Source organism: Sorex fumeus, unplaced genomic scaffold (assembly GCF_029834395.1).
Source record: "Sorex fumeus unplaced genomic scaffold, SorFum_2.1 ptg000051l, whole genome shotgun sequence".
Classification (NCBI taxonomy): Eukaryota; Metazoa; Chordata; class Mammalia; order Eulipotyphla; family Soricidae; genus Sorex; species Sorex fumeus.
The window spans coordinates 15,648,025-15,671,015 of NW_026606108.1; the positions used below are offsets into that span (position 1 = coordinate 15,648,025).

Below are 22,991 nucleotides of genomic sequence, written 5' to 3' on the forward strand. Positions count from 1 at the left end.
TGTGTTTGAGGGTTCTTGCAGGTAACAGAGTTAGTTGCTATTGTTGTTATTATTATTATTATTATTTTAGTGGGTTGGGCCATACTTGGTGGTGCTGGAGGGCTACTGCAGCTTTGTGCTTTAGGTTTATCTCGGCATTGCTTTGAGGGTGCTATGCAGGGAACTGAACCTGTATTGGCTGTATGCACAAGCTAAGAATACAGTTGGCTGTGTTCTTAAGTCCTGTGCTATCTCTCCAACCCAGTAATTGATTCTTTTGTGACCATAAGTAGCTTTTTATCATGTAGGAAGTTTGCATTTTTTTCTTCAAAGGTTATTCCATCTGCATAATATTTTAAAATATACAATTTAAAATATACATTTTAAATTTTGCTATCAGCTTATTTTCCAACTTATTATTTGAGATAGATTCACTTGCTTTCATTGTAACTGTTTTTTTTAAATTTAATTCTGCTTAATTTCTTTTCAACCAAAGTTGGAGGTTTGGACACCTTTGCTATTACTTTTACTTCCCTTCATGACAGCCTCTTAATCTTATAAGAAACTTATCGTCCTCCATAGTGCAATACATACAGTAGATGTGCAAGAACCTGATAATCCCTGGGCACTGTTTGAATTTGTGATCATTCTTATCAACATTGTAAAAAGTAGAAATACTGAATCATTGATGATGCCACATATCCAATTTTTATTACAAATAAGCTAATTTTCTTGATCAATCTCTTAATTTCTTGTACCTGTTTTTCCCCCCATAAAATAAAATTATTTGGACTAAGAATATTTCAGAATTTCTTTGATTTTATATGATATGTCGTATTCATGTAAGAATTTGTAACAGTATTTATCAGTGTCCTATTATTTAAAGATAAAATATTTTCAAAGGCAAATTTTATAGTTGTCATGTTAATAGTTTTGCTTTCTTCATAATATTAGTAATCATTTTAAAACTAAAAATTTCTCAAAGATTTGGTCTTATTTTATTGCTGTTTTAATATATGGTCTGTTTTGCCTACAGAGTGCTTGAGTGTTGCTTTTGCCAGTGCTGAGGGACAATGCATGGCTGGGCATCAGATCTGTGGCTCCCACATGCTAAACATGTATTCCAGCTCTTTGAGCCATCTTCCTGGCCCTGTCTTTTAAAGTAGAGTAAAACAATGGCTCAAGATAATCACAGAATTGTTGATTCAGGATGAAGTGAAGCCTGCTGTTTGTGCTCTTTTTGTCTTTTTTAAGGAACTTTTGTGGGCTGAAGATATAGTACAGGGTTTAAGGCACTTGCCTTGTATGTGGATTTTAGATCTCCTGCACCACATAGATAGGTCCTCTGAACACCACCAGGAATAAGCCTGAGCACTGACAGGTATAGCCCCAATACCCCTACTCTCTTTCCCCATCAAAAGGGAAACTTTTTCTCTTAGTCTGTAAATATAATCTTAGAATATTTAATGCACACACATATTTATTATTATTACTACTTTTTAATTTTTTTGTGTAGTTGCGCTGTGCCAGAGATTAAATCTACGGACTTGCACATGCAAGAAAGCTGCTTTACAAATGATCACATACCCATATTTTTATTTTTCATTTTATTTTATTTTCAGATACTGTGAAGGTTTCAGGAATATAATATTTCTTTTCCTTTTTTTTTAAATGTAGGAGTACTGCTACTTATTCAGCCACTGATTAGCTGATTAAATTGGGCATGAACTCCACTTACTTTTTTTTTCATTTTTTATAATTTTATTTATTGAATCACCATGAGAGCAGTTACAAAGCTTTCAGGTTTAAGTCTCAGTCATACAATGAAATACCCGTACATTAACCAGTGCCCATTCTCTATCACCAAAAACCCCAGTATGCCCCCATCCCACACGCTCCCCCTACCTGTGGGGCAAATGATTTCCACATTACTCTCTCTCTACTTTGATTACCACCAGACTCACCATTATTATTTGGGATTTTACCCCAACACTCAGATCGGCTGAAAAGGCAACAGTAGACAATTTGTTTTCTATTGCTGATTATTAATAACTTTGATGTCGTGCCACTGCAGTAGTGGCCGAGCAATTTTGAAATTCCGAAATTTTAGCAATTAAATCTGGAGGGATTTCTGCCAAAACCTGCAGGGTTCCGAGATTTGACCCTGAGTCACTGGGATCATGGCCATTAAGCAGCTTGATCAGGAGCCAGAAAAGCCGTTGGTGGGCAGCGACTCAGGGTCTCGTTGGGACGAGGAGGAAAGGGCTGGCTCCATCCCCATCCCATGAGGCCCTGCATGTCTAATCACTGCAGGTCCAAACCTGACTGTCCAGTGGCCTCTGGAGGAGGCGGCCACTGGGCCGCCAAGGGAACAAGCCAAGGCACAAAGCCTGTTCCCACCTGAGGTGGCCCAGCACCTGTAACCTTCTGCAGGGACTGGATGCATTTCTGCCAAAAGCTGTTGGGTTTCAAGATTTGTTTCTGAGTCTCTGGGATCATGGCCGTTAAGCAGTTTGATAAGGAACCAGAGAGGCCTTGCCTCCAATTATATAGCTGAGCTGGAGGTGGTTTATGAGTGTGTCTCCCACATACCTAACTTTTGACCATTTGCTTTCTTCGTAAACTTTACGGGAAGTTTTTGGGGTCTGGCGAAAGGCACAGCAGCAATTTTGGGGTATCTGGAAGTCTGAATGCGCCATCAGGCTGCTGATGCACTCACCTCACAGGTACAGGTTGACCTGCGGGCAGCATCATACCCCCTCAGGCATATAATATTTCAACACCAGTCCCTTCACCAGTGTCCACTGCCCTCTACCAATGTCCACAGTTTCCCTCTTTCTCCCAGTCTGCCTCTGTGAAAGCACTTTATTTATTTATATTGAACCACCATGAGTTACAAAATTATAAAAGTATTTGTGATAGAGTTTCACTTGTACATTGTTTCAATACCAATCCCTTCACCAGTGTCAACTACCTTCCACCGGTGTCCCCAGTTTTCCTCCTGCCTCCAGCCTGCCTGTAATGACAGCACATTCCCTCCCCCATTGCCCTAGTGTTCCCTTTCCTAACATCTTTCCACCTTGCCCCAGTTGCAAACTTCCTACTGAAGCCAGGTTTCCTGCTCTTTCACATTCTTTTGCTCTTTGTTTCTGTTATATGACAGGCACTTTGACTATAAATTTTAGGCACTGTGGTTTACATTGCTATTAATGATAGGATTTCATGGTTAACACTCCACCACTTTTCAGTGCCCTTTCCTCCTCCAGAGTGACCACTTCCCCCACCGTTGTTGCAGTGTTTTCTTCCCTGTCCTATTTCCGACCACCCCACCCCAACAACCAACCAAGTGGCAAGCCTCCTACTGAAACTGTTGTCTCCATTTAATATGTTTTCTATAATTTAGTGTAGTACAAATTTTTAATTCTTATGAAAGATCTTATCTGCTTTTCTATCAGAGGTCATAAAGATGGTATATACTTAGAGAAGTTAGTTTTATGGAACTGTAAGTTTAGTGTTACTGTTCCAGACTGAAAAATAGATGCTATTCATTTGTGGGATATATATATATATATATATATATGTATATATATATATATAGTGAGACTGATATCCAAGGTGAGGGTAAACAGGGGCCAAACAGACAGGTCAATGGTTGGAAGCTTGCCACAGAGTGTGTGGAGTGAAGGGCAGCACAGGTAATGGGATATCTGATAACCTTTCATTGTCTGTATTAAAAAATACAAACCATAAGGCCCAAAAGGAAGGAGAGAGAGGAGAAAGAAAGAGAGAAGGGAAAAATGAGAGGAGAGAAGGAAAAAGCTAGAGGGGGTAGAAGGAGACAGACAGCAGAGAGAGAGAGAGAGAGAGAGAGAGAGAGAGAGAGAGAGAGAGAGAGAGAGAGAATGTAGTAGGAGGTGGGAGGGAAATTGGGACCATTTGTGGTGAGAAAAGTACATTGGTGAAGGAATGGGTGTTGGAACATTACATGACTGCAGTCCAATCATGAACAACTTTTTAAATGTGTATTCAATTAAAAAAAAGGGCAAAAAATTTTTAACTGGAAAAAAATTAGATACTATTTTCCTGAGTCCTTTGATATTTTTATATCCTGTTGTGTTAAAGTATCTTCTGAGGTGAATTAATTGCAAAGGTATCAGTGAAATAACCACATTTAGAAAAATGTGAGATGTTTGGTGTGATTTTCAATTTATTATTTGTGAAATGTTAAATTCCAATAAATAAAAATATTTGATGAAATACTTAAAAATCTCTTAGCTCATTTTTTTTTTTCGCATTTATATTCCAGGATAGGTGGGCTAGAGTGATAGTATAGTGGTGGTACATTTGCCTTGCATGCAGCCAACCCAAGTTCAATCACCAGCATCCTATGGTTCCCCAAACATCACCGGGGGGATTCTGAGCACAGAGCCAGGAGTAACCCTGTGCATTTCTGGGTGTGGCCTAAAAACCAAAAAAAAAAAAGATTATATTTCAGAATAATATGGAGATCTTAATGGTAAAGATCTTTTGGCTATCCAAAACGTAAGATATGTCTTTTATTTTCTAGTTGGTAATCAGTTTTAAGCTATGTAACTTACTATGAATATGGACTCAAATCTAATAAGCACTTTTGAATGTCCTCTGATCAGATATCTCCCTACTTCTTTGACCTCATTCATTGATCTTTCCTTGACCATAGTCATCCTTTCTCTGAACTTAAAAACATGTATTTATTTATTTATTGATTGCCTTTTTGGGTCACATCCGGTGATACTCAGGGGTTACTTCTGGCTCTGCACTCAGGAATTACTCCTGGCATTGCTTGGGGAACCATAATGGGATGCCAGGGATTAAACCCAGGTTGACTGCATGCAAGGCAAATCCCTACTCACTGTACTATCACTCCAGACCTTAAAAATATTTTGTTCATCATAAAATGGCTTTTTCATAAGTTGTTATCTTTGCCTGAAAAGTTTATTTTCCCCCTAACTTTTTTATTGTTGATTCATATCATTAGATCTCAACTTGATTGCCACTCTTTTAGTTTTGTTGGTGGAGGGTGGAGGTGGTATTGCTTTTCCTCCTCGGAGCTACCAGGGATACTTGTGATGGTGCTCAGGAAACTATGCAGCATTAGGAATCAAAGCCGGATTTTCTTACACCAGAGAGACTCTCCCAGTTCCTGGAGCTAATCTTCGTGTCCTGAGCGTCACTCTTTTTTTTTTTTTTAATTGAATCACTGGAGTGTCACTCTTCTTAATGCCTCTTTCGAAGTGGTCAATTCATAATTACTGCATCATTTTAATTAGATTTTCTGTGTTCACCTTTCATTCGGATCATTTTTCTTTTGTGTGTGTGTTTGTGTATTGTTCCTTACTCACAGTGGCCAGCCTATAGTAGGTACTCAGTTTAATGAGTGAGGTAATCTATAATTACTTAGTAAATGTAAATATAGCTTAACAGCTTTTTCTTTTACCTAACACCTGTGACATTAAAAAATCATCTGAATTTATTTACATAGTCTCTGATAGAGGTTTACTTGAATGTTATGAGGTTACTTTACTTTTTGTTTTGTAAATGTTATTTTTTGTTTGGTGGTAGTGGTGGTGCTGGTGGTGATGGTTTTTTTGCTACACCTGGCTGCGCTCAGGACTTAATCCTGGCTCTGCATTCAGGAATCACACCTGGTTGTACTAGGGGTACCATATGAGATGCTGGGGATGGAATCCAGGTCTGCTGCATGCAAGGCAAGTGTGCTAGCCACTGTAATATCTCTCCTGTCACTATAAAAGGGTTTTAAACAAGTTGTCATTTTTCTTATGATAATAAAATTGTTTTATTCCCTATAACATTTTTGTTTTCTCTTGTTATTTAGATTGATTGGAGGATCTGACAACAAACTGATATACAGACATTATGCAACATTATATTTTGTTTTCTGTGTAGATTCTTCAGAAAGTGAACTTGGCATTTTAGACTTAATTCAGGTAAGTTAACATTTACCTCATACTGGCTTAAATAACAGTTTTGGTATTCATATTTTTAAAAACTTGTATGTTCTAATTTACTTGGAATATTTTCTCTGGTTAGAAAGTGTTCTATGGTAGATAATTCACTTATCACTTAATCACTTAACTTCCCGTTAGTCGTCGATTTGCTCGAGCGGGCGCCAGTAACGTCTCCATTTGTCCCTGTCGTGTGCTAGTGTAGCCCAATGGCATCTGTTCGCTCCGGGAACATGAAGGGCCTCAAACCGATCGTTCATGATCTTGATGAAGAAGTCTGACCATCTGGTAGGTGGGCGGCCACGCGGTCTTTTGACATCCCGTGGAATCCAGTCAGTAACAGCTCTAGTCCAACGGTCGTCTTTAAATCTCATTACGTGACCAGCCCATCTGATTTTCGACACCTTGGCAAATGAGGCAGCGTCCCTGATCCTTGATCGTCGACGGATGTCAGAACTCCGGATTCGTTCTCTCATTTGAGTGAAACATGATATTCCAAGCATAGCTCTTTCTATTCTTCTTTGGGAGACCTGAATGGCGTTCTCATCTTGTTTGCGTAGGGCCCAGGTCTCTGAGGCATATGTTAATGCAGGAAGAACAGTGGAATCAAAGAGATGTGCCCGGAGCCGGAGGTTCTTCGTCCTCTTAGCTATTTCTTCGACGTTCTTGAAGGCGTTCCAAGCCACTCTCTTCCTCCTGCACAGCTCGGGTGCCAGGTCATTTGTCATGTTGTCCTCTCGACCTAGGTACACATAGCTGTTGCATTGTGTACCTATTTCCTATTGTGTACCGATTGTGTACCTATTGACACTATTTCCACTACCCAGCCGTTGCCACACTCCAGGATGCTTTCCGGACCCGCGCGGCCGCGCGACACATCATAAGACACTAAATACCCATCTTCTGGAATTGTCATACCATATTTGATAGGGTTCAAATATGGTAACACCTACAAGGGTGATTAGAGGTCACCCCAAAAGCCTCTATCCCTCTCGGAAAGACTGGCAAGCTACCGAGAGTATTCCGCCCGCACGGAAGAGCCTGGCAAGCTATCCGCTGTGTGTATGGTAGATATTAGGTGGGTAAAATGAAGGTTAAGAAACAGTGGACTAATTTAATTTAATTAAAGCCAATTGTAACCACTAATTTCATCATACCCTTTTTCCGATTAATATCCCTTCCTGTTTCCTGAAATTATTTCGTAATATTCCTGGAGATCAGGTTAGTCATCAGAAATTTATTTTTTACCTTTAATTACTCTTATTCATATTACATTTTTTTGTTTGAAATTAAATGTGCTTTTCTTGATTACTCAACCTGCAGTTTTCTTACTTGCTTAGAGGTGTGCTCTTTTCTTCTGATTCCTTTTCTTCTAGTCTGTTCTTTTTTTACCATGTTAATAAAAGATTTTTAATTTATTTTTATTATTGAATCACCATGGGAGATGGTTACAAAGCTTTCATGATTAAGTGCAGTCATATAATGACCAAACACCCATCACTCTACCAGTATACGTTTTCCACCACCAATGTCCCCAATATCACTCCCACCACCACCACCCAGCCCCATTCCCTGCCTCTGTGACAGACAGTTTACTTCTTACTCTGTCTACTTTTGGGCATTATGGTTTCAATACAGATACTGGGAGGCCATCATGTTTGGTCTTTTATGTACTTTCAGCATGTGTCTCCCATCCCGAGCGATCCCTCCAACCATCATTGGCTTGGTGATTCTTTCTCCATCCCAGCTGCCTTCTTTCCCAGCTCATGAGGCAAGCTTCCAATCATGGGGCAATCTTCCTGTCTTGTCTCTACTGTCCTTGACTCTTAGTCTCATATTATGTTATTTAATATTCCACAAATGAGTGCAGTCATTCTATGTCTGTCCCTCTCTTTCTGACTCATTTCACTCAGCATGATACTCTCCATGTCCATCCACTTATCAGCAAATTTAATGACTTCATCTTTTTGTTTTACAGCTACATAGTATTCCATTGTGTAGATGTACCAAAGTCTCTTTAAGCAGTCGTCTGTTCTTGTGCACTTGGGTTGTTTCCAGGTTCTGGCTACTGTGAACATTGCTGGAATGAACATACAAGTGCAGATGTCCTTTCTACTGTGCCTTTTTGCACCCCCTGGGATATTCTCAGAAGTGGTATTGCAGAATCATATGGAAGCTCTTAATTTCTAGTTTTTTGAGGAATGCCATATTGTTTTCCAAAAAGGTTGAACCAGTCAGTATTCCCACCAACAATGAAAGAGAGTCCCTTTCTCCCCACATCCGTGCCATCACTATTTGTTCTTGTTCTTTTTGATGTGTTCCATAAACTGTTCTTCTAAAACATATCCAGGCTTTTTCTTATGTTATCAGACTTCAGTATCTTCTACCTATTCTGTTGCTATCCAACTTTCATCCCTACCTTCACTGGAAATTTTTTCAAAGACTTCCAGTGTTTTGAGATTTTGCCTTACTTGCAAACTAATATATTAATAATCATAGTTTTATAAATTCTGGGAAAGAACAGGACACTTTAGGAATTTATTACTTAGAGCAAAAACAGCAGCCAGAGTAACAGCATTTTCTACACGAGCTCCTCTAGTCTCAATTCCTAAGAAATAACTTGAAGTGGGCCAGCTGATACTTAAATTCGTAGTGGGCTAAACTATAGGATAGTAATCTGAGGCTTTGAGAACAGAACTTCTTTTTTTCTTTTTGGGTCACACCTAGCTATGCTCAGGGGTTACTCCTGGATCTGCTCTCAGAAATTATTCCTGGTGGTACTTGAGGAACCATATGGGATGCTGGGGATTTAACTCGGGTTGACCCTGTGCAAGGCAAATGCCCTACCCGCTGTACTATTGCTTCCGACCCGAGTGCAGAACTTCTGTTATGGACACTACTGTTATTGACACTAAGCCAGTTTGTCTGTTTCTTAGAGAAGGACTATCTTCCCTTTACTTTGAGAGAGACTCTCTATTTTCTAGGACTGTTATATAGATTGTTGATTTTTTTTTCATTTTGGAGTTACATTGAGTAGTGGTTGGGGCTTCCTTCTGGCTTTGTGCTGGGGGTTCACTCCTGATGGTATTCAACGTGTGCCAGGGATTGAACTGGGGTTAGTGGCAGGAATGGCAAGTGCTAACCCTGGACTGTCTCTCCTGTCCTGCTAAATTACTTGAGAAGATGATTCATAAGTGAGGTCAAAAGTGTCTCTGTTCATAATTTAGAAACAGAAGACCCATATAGATTTTAGTTCTTAATTCACTGATATTCACTGTATTGTGATTTTTGGTGATTTTGTTATTTATTCTAGGTGATTTTAGTGCGTCATTCATCCATCTGGTATGATAACTTCCAGGCAGAATTCCTCTTCTTCAGTGTATTTTGCTTCCTTTTTTACCTCATCATTTCTAGACCACTTCTAAACTGCAACCCCTCCATCATTTCACTTTGTTTCTATTCTTATATATCTTTCCATATCCAGATTTATATTTTTATAACAATTTTAGAACCTTTTGGGACCTTGAGTCTTAAACCCATTTTTTCCCCCTCCTACTGTTTCTGATCTTCCTGGTCTCTTAATTTCCTCAATCAGATTAAATTGTATAGAGAGTCATGACAAATTATAACTTCATATAGGTTTAACACCTACCATATGTCCGTACATTGAATGTAGAAAAAATAAATCATATTTTTAAATCTTTATGTTCAGAATACTTTTTTTTTTTGCTCGAGCGGGCCCAGTAACGTCTCCATTGGAGACTTTGTTGTTACTGTGTCTGGCATATCGAATACTCTCGGTAGCTTGCCGGGCTCTCCGAGAGGGGCGGAAGAATCGAACTCGGGTCAGCCATGTTGGCCACTTGTAAGGCAAACGCCCTACCACTGTGCTATCGCTCCAGCCCCAAAGGTAAAGGCCCTCCCGTTGATCGTCGATTTGCTCGAGCGGCCCAGTAACGTCTCCATTGGAGACTTTGTTGTTACTGTGTCTGGCATATTGAATACTCTCGGTAGCTTGCCGGGCTCTCCGAGAGGGGCAGAGGAATCGAACTCGGGTCGGCCATGTTGGCCGCGTGTAAGGTGAATGCCCTACCCGCTGGAGCGATAGCACAGCGGGTAGGGCGTCTGCCTTGCACGCAGCCAACATGGCCGACCCGAGTTCGATTCCTCCGCCCCTCTTGGAAAGCCCGGCAAGCTACCGAGAGTATTGGATATGCCAGTAACTTTTTTTAAAAAGTATTTTTATAAAGTTGTTCATGATTTATTATTCAATATTTCAAACACCAATTCCACCACAATTACACCTTCCCACTACCATTATTTCCAATTTTCCCAACCACTCCTCAAGCCTGCCCCTATGGTAGGCCCTGAATGATTTGTTTTACTTGTTATTATTTTCTAAAAATGAGCAAAAAGTATTTCCTTAGAAGAAAGTGTATGAATATTGTTGTATCTCACCATGGAACCCTTAAGGTCTCATTTAAGAGATTACAAGTTAAGCCTTGTGTGCGTATATTTTTCTTTTTATTTATTATTTTATTTTTATTAGTGAAACACCATGAGGTACAGTTGTAGGCTTACAAACTTTCGTGCTTGGGTTTCAGTCAGACAATGATCGAGTACCCATACCTCCACCAGTGCCCATTCTCCACCACCAATGATCCCAGCAGCCCTCCCACTCCCACACCCCATCCCCCCACCCCACCCTGCCTCTGTGGCAGGGCATTCCCTTTTCCTCACCCTTTCCTTTAGGAATAGAGGTAGTTTGCAATAGAGGTATTGGGTGGCTATTGTGTTTGGTCTATAGCCTACATTCAGCACGCATCTTGCATCCAGAGCGAATCCTCCAAACATCCTTTACTTGGTGTTCCCTTCTCTGTCTGAGCAGCCTTTTCCCCCAGCACGTGAGGCCGGCTTCCAGTCCTGGAGCAGACCTCCTGGTACTTAACTCTACTATTCTTGGGTATTCGACTCCCATTCTGTAACTTTATATTCCCCAGATGAATGCAGCCTTTCTATGTCTGTCCCTCTCTTTCTGGCTCATTTCGCTTAGCATGATACTTTCCATGTAGAACCACTAGTATGTATATTTCATGACTTCATCTTTTCTAACAGCTGTGTAGTATTCCATTGTGTAGATGTACAAAAATTTCTTTAACCAGTCATCTGTTCTCAGGCACTCGGGTTTTCCCCAGATTCTGGCTATTGTGAACAGTGCAGCAGTGAACATACAAGTGCAGATGTCATTTCGACTGTACTTTTTTGCCTCTCCAGGATGTATTCCCAGGAGTGGTATTGCTGGGTCAAATGGGAGCTCGATTTCTAATTTTTTGAGAATCATTCATACTGTTTTCCAAAAGGCTGAACCACTCGGCTTTCCCACCAGCAGTGAAGGAGGGTCCCTTCCTCACCACATCCGCAGCAACACCAGTTGCTTTTGTTCTTTTGAATGTGCGCCAGTCTCTGTGGTGTAAGATGATATCTCATTGTTGTTTTGATCTGCATCCCCCTGATGATTAGTGATGTAGAGCATTTTCTCATGTGCCTTTTTGCCATTCGGATTTCTTCTTTGAGAAAGTTTCTGTTCATTTTGTCCCCGGATTTTTTGTTTTTTTTAATTGTTTTTTATTTTCACTTTTTGGGTCACACCCGGCGATGGTCAGGGGTTACTCCTGGTTCTGCACTCAGGAATTACTCCTGGCAGTGCTCAGGGGACCATATGGGATGCTGGGAATCGAACCCAGGTCAGCTGAGTGCAAGGCAAATGCCCTACCCGCTGTGCTATCACTCCAGCCCCAACCCCCCATTTTTTGATGGGGTTGGATGTTTTCTTTTTGTGGAGTTCAACCAGTACTTTATCAAACCCTTGTCGGATGGGTATTGGGCGAATGGAATGAGCTTAACTAAGGAAATAAAAGACATGTACAAAGAAAACTACAAAACACTACTTAGGCAAATAAAAGAGGACACAAGAAAATGGAAAGGTATCCTCTGCTCATGGATCGGGAAAATTAACATTGTCAAAATGGCAATACTCCCCAAAGCATTGTAAAAATTTAATGTGATCCCTATAATGACACCCATGACATTCTTCAAAGAAATGGAGCAAGCACTCCTGAAATTCATATGCTCGAGCAAATGGAACAATAAGCTCCCACAAATAGTTAAAGCAGTTCTTGGGAAAAAGAAAATGGGAGGAATCAACCTCCCTAATTTCAAACTCTGCTACAAAGCAGTAATAATTAAAACAGCATGAAACAAAGGCAGATCAGTGGAACAAGGTTGAATATACTTACATCTCCCCGCAAACATATGATCATCTAATCTTTGATAAGGGAGCAAGAAATGTGAAGTGGAGCAAGGAAAGCCTCTTTAACAAATTGTACTGGCAAAACTGGATGGCTACATGCAAAAAATTGGGCTCAGATCTCTACCTAATACCATGTACAAAAGTAAGATCAAAATGAATTAAAGACCTCAACATCAGACCAGAATCCATATGGTACATTGAAGACAAGGTTGGCAAAACCCTCCGGGACATTGAAGCTAACGATATCTTCAAAGATGACACGCCACTGGCCAAGCCAGTGAAAACAGAGATAGACAAATGGGACTATCTTAAACTATGAAGCTTCTGCACCTCAAAAGAAACAATGACTAAAATACAAAGACAGTTTACAGAATGGGAAAGGATATTCTCTTATATTTTCTTAATAGAGGGATTACTCCTTGCTCTGCACTCAGAAAGCACTCCTGGCATTGTTTGGGGACCATATGGAATGCTGGGGGTCGAACCCAGGTTGACCAGGTAGAAGGCAAGTGCCCTACCAGCTGTACTATTTCTCCAACCCCTCCCAGCAATCTTGACCAACTAGGTTGTATGTTAAACAGTACAGTGCCACCTAGGCTCTATGGTGTTGGGGACCACCAGGGACAACCTGGTGACCCCTGATTATTTTTATAAGGGTCACATCTGAATATGCTCAGGTATCCACCAGGGCTGTACCCAGAATTGCTAGGGTGCCCAAGTAGTACTGGGGATTGAACATGCTAGGCTTGTGATCTTTACTATAGCTATCACTCTGTCTGCCTAATAGATTTTGCCTGAATTGTTACTGTATGTACCTTACTGTAACATACTTTACCTTCCTTACTGTGCCTCTGCCCATCACTACTCCCACTACGGCTTTTGACCTTTTTTCAGTAGGACAGCTAGACTGATAATGTTGAAATATGTTACCTCAACATGCTTTCATTTGGAACTGTGAGTGGCTTCCTTTCTCACTTCACAGTCATGGTCATGGTCCTCCCGTTGTTCATTGATTTGCTCGAGCGGGCCCAGTAACGTCTCCATCATGAGACTTGTTGTTACTGTGTTTGGCATATTGAGTACGTCACGGGTTAAACTCCAGCTACATGCAAAAAAAAAGGGCTCAGATCTCTGCCTAACACCATGTACAAAAGTAAGGTCAAAATGGATTAAAGACCTCAGCAACAACGAGATAGCATCTCACACCACAGAGACTGGCCCACATCCAAAAGAACATAAGCAACCGGTGTTGGCGCTGGTGTGGCGAGAAAGGTACGCCCCTCCACTGCTCGTGGGAAAGCCGACTGGTTCAGCCCTTTTGGAAAACAGTATGGACGATTCTCAAAAAATTAGAAATTGAGCTCCCTTTTTACCCAGCAATACCACGCCTGGGAATATATCCCAGAGAGGTAAAAAAGTATAGTCGAAGTGACATTTGCACTTGTTTGTTCATTGCAGCACTCTTTACAATAGCCAGAATCTGGGAAAAACCCAAGTGCCTGAGAACAGATGACTGGTTAAAGAAACTTTGGTACATCTACACAATGGAGTACTATGTAGCTGTTAGAAAAGATGAAGTCATGAAATTTACATACAGGTGGTACTACATGGAAAGTACCATGCTAAATGAAATGCGTCAGAAAGAGCAGGACAGACATAGAAAGATTGCATTCATCTGGGGAACATAAAGTAACAAAATAGGAGAATAACACCCAAGAATAGCCGAGATAAGTACTAGGAGGTTCACTTCTTGGCTTGGAGGCCAGCCGCACATGCTAGAGGAAAAGGCAGCTCAGATAGAGAAGGGAGCACCAAAGAAAGGGTGTTGGGAGGATCCTCTCAGGGTGGGAGATGCATGCTGAAAGTAGACTATAGACCAAACATGATTGCCACCTCAATGCGTCTTTTACAAACCACAGCACCCAAAAGGAGAGAGAGAACAAAACGGAATGCCCTGCCATAGAGGCAGGGTGGGATGGGGGGAAGAGGGTTGGGAGGGATACTGGGATCAGTGGTGGTGGAAAATGGGTACTGGTGGAGGGATGGGTACTCAAACATTGTATAATTGAAACCGAAGCACAAAAATTGTAAGTCTACAACTACCTCATGGTGTTTCACTAATAAAAAAATTTTTTAAAAAATGTCAAAGCTTACAAATACTCCATGTGTTCTGATGACCCTTCCATAATCAAATACTCAATCTTTATTTTCTCCCTCACTTCAAGTACTGACTATCCTACTATTCTTCAAAAATACACACTGGTGGTCTTATATCAGTGGTCTTATACTGGTGGTCTTATACCAGGTCTTCTATTTGATATTTCTTTCACCAGAGTGTTTTACTATTTGATATTTCCATGTCTAACTTCATTTGTTCAGGTCTTGATCTACTAGACAGCCCCATTGCTATTCTCTGGTCCTTCTTTATAAAAATTCTCCATTCTTTAATTTTTTTTCTTCTCATTTTTTGGCCACATTCATCTGTGCTGAGGGCTTACTCCTGGCTCTATGCTCAGGGGCACTGTACTATGTAGCTGTTAGAAAAGATGAAGTGTTGGACCATGCTCAGAGGACCATATGCAGTGTTTATCGATCACATTTAAGGCAAACACTTTGGTCATTATATTATCTCTCAACTCTAATCTGTAATATATATATATATATATGTGTGTGTGTGTGTGTGTATATATTTCATATATATATAAAATTTGTTTTTTGGGGGACTACACTCAACTGTGCCCAGGGTTTACTCCTCACTTTATACTGAGAGATCACTCCTTGCAAGCTTAGGCCATATCAGGTGCCAGAACTGAACAAGCTGCTTGCAAGCTCCTTACCCGTTATACTGTCTCTTCAGCCCCATTCTCTGATATTTTTAACCATTTCCAAGTTGATTGTTCTTTTCCTCAGTACGTATCACTAATGTTATATGTTTGGCTAACTTTATTCTGTTTATTGTCTTTTATTCTTACAAGCATATATAAGCTTTGTTAGATAAACATTTGATGGAGGATATTCTCTTGGGGAGATAGATTAACTCAAGAAGACACTCTGTCTTCCAGTGACATCTACATTGCTTTTATCTTTCTCTCAAGTTGTATAAATTATCAATACTTGCAGTTGTTTGGATAAACACAATAAGAGACAAGGATCCCAAAAATTAGTTCTCTGGGTTCTGAGAGCAAGCAAGGCTTTTTACTGTAAATCCCAGACTAAGTCCTCAGGCTAGTTCAGTTTGTCCTTCCCCCTGGGAGTCCTGTCTCTAAAATCATAACAGTTTGCATCAAGATCATGCATTTATGCTTTCTAGAATGCCCCGTTTCAATGCTGGGGTAGCTTTGCCGCTTGCCCCGAGTCCATCCCAGTTCCATGGCAGGATCTCCCCTTTATGGTGTTAGGAACTATAGCACCTGAAGTCTGAGTCAAGTAATTATGACCAAATAATTATGCCTAGGAGTAGATATATTTCAGAGTTAATGAACTCCAAGATATTAGGAGCATAGTATTAATGGACTTTCTGTGTTTAACCAAAGAACATTGCTCTATAGTAAAATATAAAAAGGCTATAGGGGAAATAGAAAAGCAGGCACAAATATACAACACTTCAAATACAAAGTAGTACAAATACAAAGTTCGGAATTACCAGAAAGTTTTGGCTTAAAAGTAATCAAGATGCCAAATTCAACCAGCCTAATCAATGACTGAATAAATAGCAATACACGTACATTTAAAAAAAGGTAATCAAGACTGACTTGGGGAACTGTGACAAGGAGAGGTTAAAATATAAAGGAAAGGTTAAAGATAGACTTTAATTAAATTAGGTATGTTAGCTAGAACATGGTAAGCTTCTCTGGGAGGAGAAAAGAGGCCAATTCACTGATGAAGCCTAAAGCACTTAGGGTTAATATCCAACACAAGGGAAAGACTGAAGATAGACTTTAATTAAATTAGGGATATTAGTAAGGGCAGGACAAGCTTCTCTGGGAGGAGGAAAAGGGGCAATTCACTGATGAAGCCTAAAACACTTTGCGTTAATACCCAACCGTGAGGCCGAGGAATTTTGTTTATTTTTGTTCACTAATTGATCCTCACCATATAGAATGACTCATGGCACATAAGTCATCAGTAGATAATTACTGAATGAATGGATGTATTTAGTGTCTAATATTGTTCCATATAAGTGACAGAAACAACCAAAGAGAAGAGTTAGCTAGGAAAATGGAATACTGCATTTATTATATGCTAGTAGTATATATTTTTTTATTTGACTGTTGGTTCCATTGTATGTTTAGTGAAAGTCAATAATCTCTATATAAATTTAGGATTTTGTACTTTGTACTTGTGATATTTTCAGCAAAAAGTTAAAAATTAACTCACAAAATATAGTTTCTTTAAATATTTGTATTAGTTAAGATTATCATAGTGCTTATCACTTGTTATCATGCTCTTTCTTGACCTTGGGCAAAGAGAAATCATAGCCACATAGGAAAAAGATAATGAAAAGAAAGCTTTCTTTGTCCAATAGGTTCCTTGTTTTTGCATTGCCTTTTAACTTTGTTCCGTATTTCATTTATTGCTATATCATATAGTAAGCAGTTATTTCACTTTACTGTTACGTCAAAGATGCTTTTTATTTTTATACAATATGTTTAAAATGGCTGACCCGAGTTCGATTCCTCCACCCCTCTCGGAGAGCCCAGCAAGCTACTGAGAGTATCTCGCCCACACGGCAGAGCCTGGCAAGCTCCCCGTGACGTATTCGATATGCCAAACACAGTAACAACAAAGTCTCCAATGGAGACGTTACTGGGCCCACTCGAGCAAATCGATGAACAACAGGAGGACAGTGACAGTGACAGTGATGTTTAAAATGAATAAAGCTGTTTTTAATTAATCTCTCATATACCTATATATATTCTTTAAAACATTTTGCTTGAACTAGCTACTAATGTTGTAAGGGAAAAAATAATTTATTTCAAATTCAGTCTGTTTTGTTAAAGAACAGTTTCAACAAAGAAAGACTTACAAACAGATGTAAGTTTTTCGAGAGGCAAATTGGAAGGTCTTGTTCTGTTTTACTTTTACAGCCACACCCAAGTGTGCTCAGGGTTTTTTCTTGGCTCTGTGCTCAGGGAAACAATATGTGGTACTGGGGATCTAACTGGCACTGACTGCATACGGGCCAAATGCCTTATTCCCTATACTATCTTTTCAACCCAAATCTGAAGAATTTTGTCTTTGTTTTCTGCAATTTAAATCAGAAACATTAATTATACCCCCTTACTGTCTTTTTGACCCAAATCAAAGCAAGTGTTTTATACTTATTTCCTGAGATTTAAATCAGAATCATTAATTATATCTCCTGTTATTATCTTGTTGATCCAAATTAAAACAAGTACTGAGATTTATTTTTTCCTAAGATTTTTTAAAATTTTATTTATTTTTTAATTGAATCACAGTGAGATTACACAGTTACAAAACTGTTCATGGTCAGGTTTCAGTCATACAATATTCTAACATTCATCCCTCAACCAGAGTACATTTCCCACCACCAATATTCCCAGTTTCCCTCCCACCACCAGTATCCCCAGTTTCCCTCCCACCATGCTACCCCACCAGCACACACATTCTCTCTCCCTCCCTGCCTCTCTCTATCTCTCCCCCTCTCCCGCCTTCCCTCCTCCTCCTTCTTCTTCTTCTTCTCTCTCTCTCTCTCTCTCTCTCTCTCTCTCTCTCTCTTCTTCCCTCCCCTTTTGGGCATATGGTTTGCAATACAGATACTGTACTGAAAGTTAATCATGCTTCTTTCCTTTATCTATTTTGGGCATACAGTTCTAATCCAGAGTGATCACTTCCAACTATCTTTTTCAAAATACTTCAAAATAGTTTGAAGTATTTTGTACTTGTTTCCTGAGATTTAGATCAGAATTATTAATTATATATTTAATGCTGTAACTAATCTTAATAGTTATGATAGCATAATTTTTATAATTCAGAATGTATATGAGAAATTGTCAAAGAACAAATATCTTACACTATTTCTTCAGTAAATTCTATCGAATTTGTGTAAAGTAAAAACTATTATCTGATTTACAAATTATTTTAGCTCTGAGCGTTCAAATGTTCATTTATGTCTAGACTTGAAAAAATACAGATAAAGGAGTCTCAGGATAATTGTGTCATATTCCCATTAATAATGTAGGCATTAGTTTTTATAAGAAGATTCTGCTGAATTATCACATGTCCTATAAAGCCATAAGAAAAGTTCTATAATTTATCTTACAAGAGCTAGTTCTACCATTACAATGAATATGTTGGAAGTTCATCGTTGCTGTCTGTCCGCTGCAGTTACCACAGATCACTAAATTTTGCTGTGGGAGTGCTGGACATGTGTGAGTAAATCACATTAAAACCACTTTTTGAGTAAACAGTTATGGGAGGGAGTTGCACATTGCTTCTGTGCAACAGATAACAGCTGTTATCCGAACAGCTATTTAGAGCTAACTTAGAACTGATTTTGTTTCTCTTCCAGTTTCAAGAATGTCTAGATTAATTGTAAAAGCAAGGGCTGGAGTGAAAGTACAGTAGATAAAATGCCTGCCTTGCATATCACCAACCTGCGGTTGAATTCCCCTGCACCCCATGTTGTCCCCTAGTCCCAGTAGGAGTAAGCCCTGAGCACTGCTAGGTGTGGCTCTCAAACAATGAAGTCAAAGTGGAAAATTGTAAATGTGGAGAGAATATGTCAGAATACCTTGTTCTTACATATTCTTTAAACAATAGATAAAAAAAACTTTAAACGTTGCTAAACATGTTTAATTTATACTTTTTTTTGTATGTTAAAAATTATACTATACTTATGACTTACCATTCATTAATCACTGGAATCATGTATTTTTGTTTTAGTTTGGTTTGAGGGCCACACTTGACTGTAATCAGGGCTTACTCCTGGCTATGTACTCAGGAATCATTCCTTGTGGCTCTCAGGGAATCATAGGCAGACCATTGAATCAACTTGAGTGGGCTGTGTGCAAGGCAATTTCCTAACCCATTATAATGTGTGACCCCAGGGAAACATGTAATTATAAATGAAGATTTTCTTTTCTGAGGTATTCATGTTACACTAGATGAGACTTTATATGAAATCTGAAAGAGGATATTGTTAATAAACTATGTAGAATTTAGAGTAATATGTCTATCCAGCTTCTGTTCTTTGTTTCTGTTTTTAGTTCTTTGTTGATTTGGGAAAAAGCAATACTTACTTGTTTCTGATATGTACCATTTTAGTATTATTAACTGCCCTATAAGCAAACTTTAGAGTTACTAGCGAGCAGCTAACTAAAGAATACTTTCTGTTGGAGCTTATCTTTAATGGAAGTGTTAAAATATTTAGAGTGAGAATAGAATTCAGTAAAATATTAATGTTAGTTGTTTGTGTTATTTATAAGCAGTCACACTGTCCTCAATTAATTTGTTATGCCAAGCTGTAATGGATGCATAAAAATTCTCTCGACATTTCCAGATCCTATTCTTTTCTTCTTTACTAAATGTAGCAGTTATATAAACATGAATTAATCTTGTTCATTTGAAGTTAAGAAAAATTGAGAACTAACGGCAACATGTTTTATAGCTATTTAGAAATGGTTGTTTGGTTGTTTGTTTTTACAGTTTCTATAAAATGTATATAAATTAGAGCTCCATGAACATAGAGTGTTTGTCACTACTGTGGCACCATTAGACTAAATAAATCATTTTATTTATGCTGGCAATGCTGGTTGAGCAAGAAAATCTGTAGGCTGGATTATTTTCAGCTTTATACCTGTTTCAGTATACTGCCTATACCGTCTTATGAGAAAAGTTAATGAATTAAAGTAGTAGTGGCTAAAACCATTCAGGCTGCTTACTACTTGTGTCAGTAGAAAGACTTTGAGCAAGTTTTTAAAGTTTTCTTGATTTTTCTCATCTGCAAAATAGTAACAATAATAAATTTATTTGGAAAGTAGGTGAGAGAATTAAAAGAACTATATTATACGTGCTCACCATGGTTGGGGCGATAGCACGGTGGGTAGGGCGTTTTCCTTGCACGTATCCAACCTGGCTGACCCAGGTTCGATTCCTCCACCCCTCTCAGGAGAGCCCGGCAAGCTACTGAGAGTATGTTGCCCACACGGCAAAGCCTGGAAAGCTCCCCATGACAAATTCAATATACCAAACACACTAACAAGCGTCACAATGGAGACATTACTGGGCCCACTCAAGCAAATCGGTGAACAATGGGAGGACAGTGACAGTGGCAGTAATATTATACATGAAGGCTATGGTCACATGACTGACATGTAATTGTAATATTTAGTTGACACTGTCTTTAAAGCATTTATTTATAAGAAAAACTTTCAAAATATTCTTAGTCACTTAATCACTTAATTAAATTAGGTAAAGTAGTACTTAATTTTTTTTTAATGTTTAGAAGAGTATGAGTTTTTTTTAAAATCCTGATGTTGGTGCTGTATGATGAATTAGCATGAATTCTACATGGTAATAAGGTTGTATGATACATGACGTAATTGGGGAAGCATAAGGCAAGAATACTTCAGTGAAGAGAGATTTCCTGATTTGACTATTCTCATATAGCAAATCATGCCTAGATCGGTTATATTGAACATAGAATTAGTATGTCTATGAAGTTATGCCTCTCCTTGTGCATCACTATTGTCTTTTGGGGTAGGCTTTTGGGGTGACAGACATATTACTTAAATGTTGGACTCTCCGGATTTAGAGTTAACAATGTCTTAGACCTGTGTGAAGAGCCAACTGACTGTGATTAGCACTTAGAATAGAAATTTGGGAAATTGAACTCCCTCTCTATGGGAAAAGATAAGGAAAGTATGTCTGTGTGGAAAAGATGGAAACCCCTTTTCCTATGTGCAGTTCCATCTATCAGAGAAAGAGGGAGTCCTAGTAATGCTAGTGTATTGGTAAAGGTAAAAGGTAAAGGCCCTCCCGTTGATCGTCGATTTGCTCGAGTGGGCCCAGTAACGTCTCCATTGGAGACTTTGTTGTTACTGTGTCTGGCATATCGAATACTCTCGGTAGCTTGCTGGGCTCTCCGAGAGGGGCGGAGGAATCGAACTCGGGTCGGCCATGTTGACCGCTTGTAAGGCGAACGCCCTACCCGCTGTGCTATCGCTCCAGCCCTCAAGATGTATTGAAAACCTTTTTTTAGTAAGATTTTTTCCTTTTATGTATATAACTAGAAACAATTTGAGGCAGCATTCCAGAACTTTTTTTTTTAATTTAAGACAACTTGTTTATTTTTCAGAGTCAAATGATTGATTTTTCAGGGGAAATTAGATATAGTAAAGGAGAAAGTTCCTTGACCTTGATTTTTCAGAATGTACATTAAAAGTGTGTTCATTCAAGAAGAAATCCGAATGGCAAAAAAGCACATGAGAAAATGCTCTACATCAGGGAGATGCAGATCAAAACCACAATGAGATACCATCTCACACCTCAGAGACTGGCCCACATTCAAAAGAACAAAAGCAACCGATGCTGGCGTGGATGTGGCGAGAAAGGGACACTCCTTCACTGTTGGTGGGAATGTCCACTGGTCCAGCCCTTCTGGAAAACAGTATGGACGATTCTCAAAAAATTAGAAATTGAGCTCCCATTTGACCCAGCAATACCACTCCTGGGAATATATCCCAGAGAGGCAAAAATGTATAGTCGAAGTGACATCTGCACTTGTTTGTTCATTGCAGCACTCTTTACAATAGCCAGAAACTGGAAGAAACCTGAATGCCCAAGAACAGATGACTGGTTAAAGAAACTTTGGTACATCTACACAATGGAGTACTATGTAGCTCTTAGAAAAGATGAAGTCATGAAATTTACATACAAGTGGTACAATATGGAAAGTATCATGCTAAGCGAAATGAGTCAGAAAGAGAGGGATAGACATAGAAAGATTGCATTCATCTGGGGGATATAAAGTAACAAAGTATGAGATTAATACCCAAGAATAGCTGAGATCAGCACCAGGAGGATTACTCCATAACTTAGAGGCCAGCCGGGTATCCTAGAGGAAAGGGCAGTTCAGATAGAGAAGGGAGCACCAAATAAAGGATGTTTGGAGGATCCTCCCAGGAGGGGAGATGCATGTCGAAAGTAGACTATGGACTGAACATGTTTGCCATTCAATGCCGCTTTTGCAGACCACAACACCCAAAAGGAGAGAGAGAACACAGGGGATTGCCCTGCCACAGAGACAGGGGGGATGGGGGGATGGGGGTGGGAGGGATATTATCCATGGTGGTGGAAAATGGGCACTGGTGGAGGGATGGGTATCTGATCATTGTATAATTGAAACCAAAGCACAAAAAATTGTAAATCTACAACTTTAAAAAAAATAAAATAAAATAAAGGGGGAAAAAAAAAAAATAAATAAATAAATAAAATAAAATAAAGGGGGAAAAAAAAAGTGTGTTCATTCTTTTGGGCCAGAGAATTAATTCAAAGAATTGAGCTTATGCTTTAAATGAAGAAAGCTTGAGTTTGAGCCCTACTACTGCATGATCCCTGAGCACTTATCGAGTGATTCCTAAACTTAGTGGCAGGAGTCACCTGAGACTTCCAGGTGGTCCTGAACTACTTCCAACCATCACCCCGAGTGCTTTACTTTTTCATGTTTAAAATTT

The 22,991-nt window shown here is 39.3% G+C and overlaps 1 protein-coding gene across 3 annotated transcripts in view; it reads left to right on the forward strand.

Moving 5' to 3' along the window:
- AP3S1 (adaptor related protein complex 3 subunit sigma 1) overlaps positions 1 to 22,991 on the forward strand; it is a 67,281-nt gene that overhangs the window by 18,515 nt on the left and 25,775 nt on the right. For all 3 annotated transcript variants that reach the window (XM_056124375.1, XM_056124376.1, XM_056124373.1), the window contains exon 3: positions 5,855 to 5,966. In XM_056124375.1, the coding sequence (XP_055980350.1) occupies positions 5,855 to 5,966 (112 nt within the window). The remainder of the gene's footprint in view (positions 1 to 5,854; positions 5,967 to 22,991) is intronic.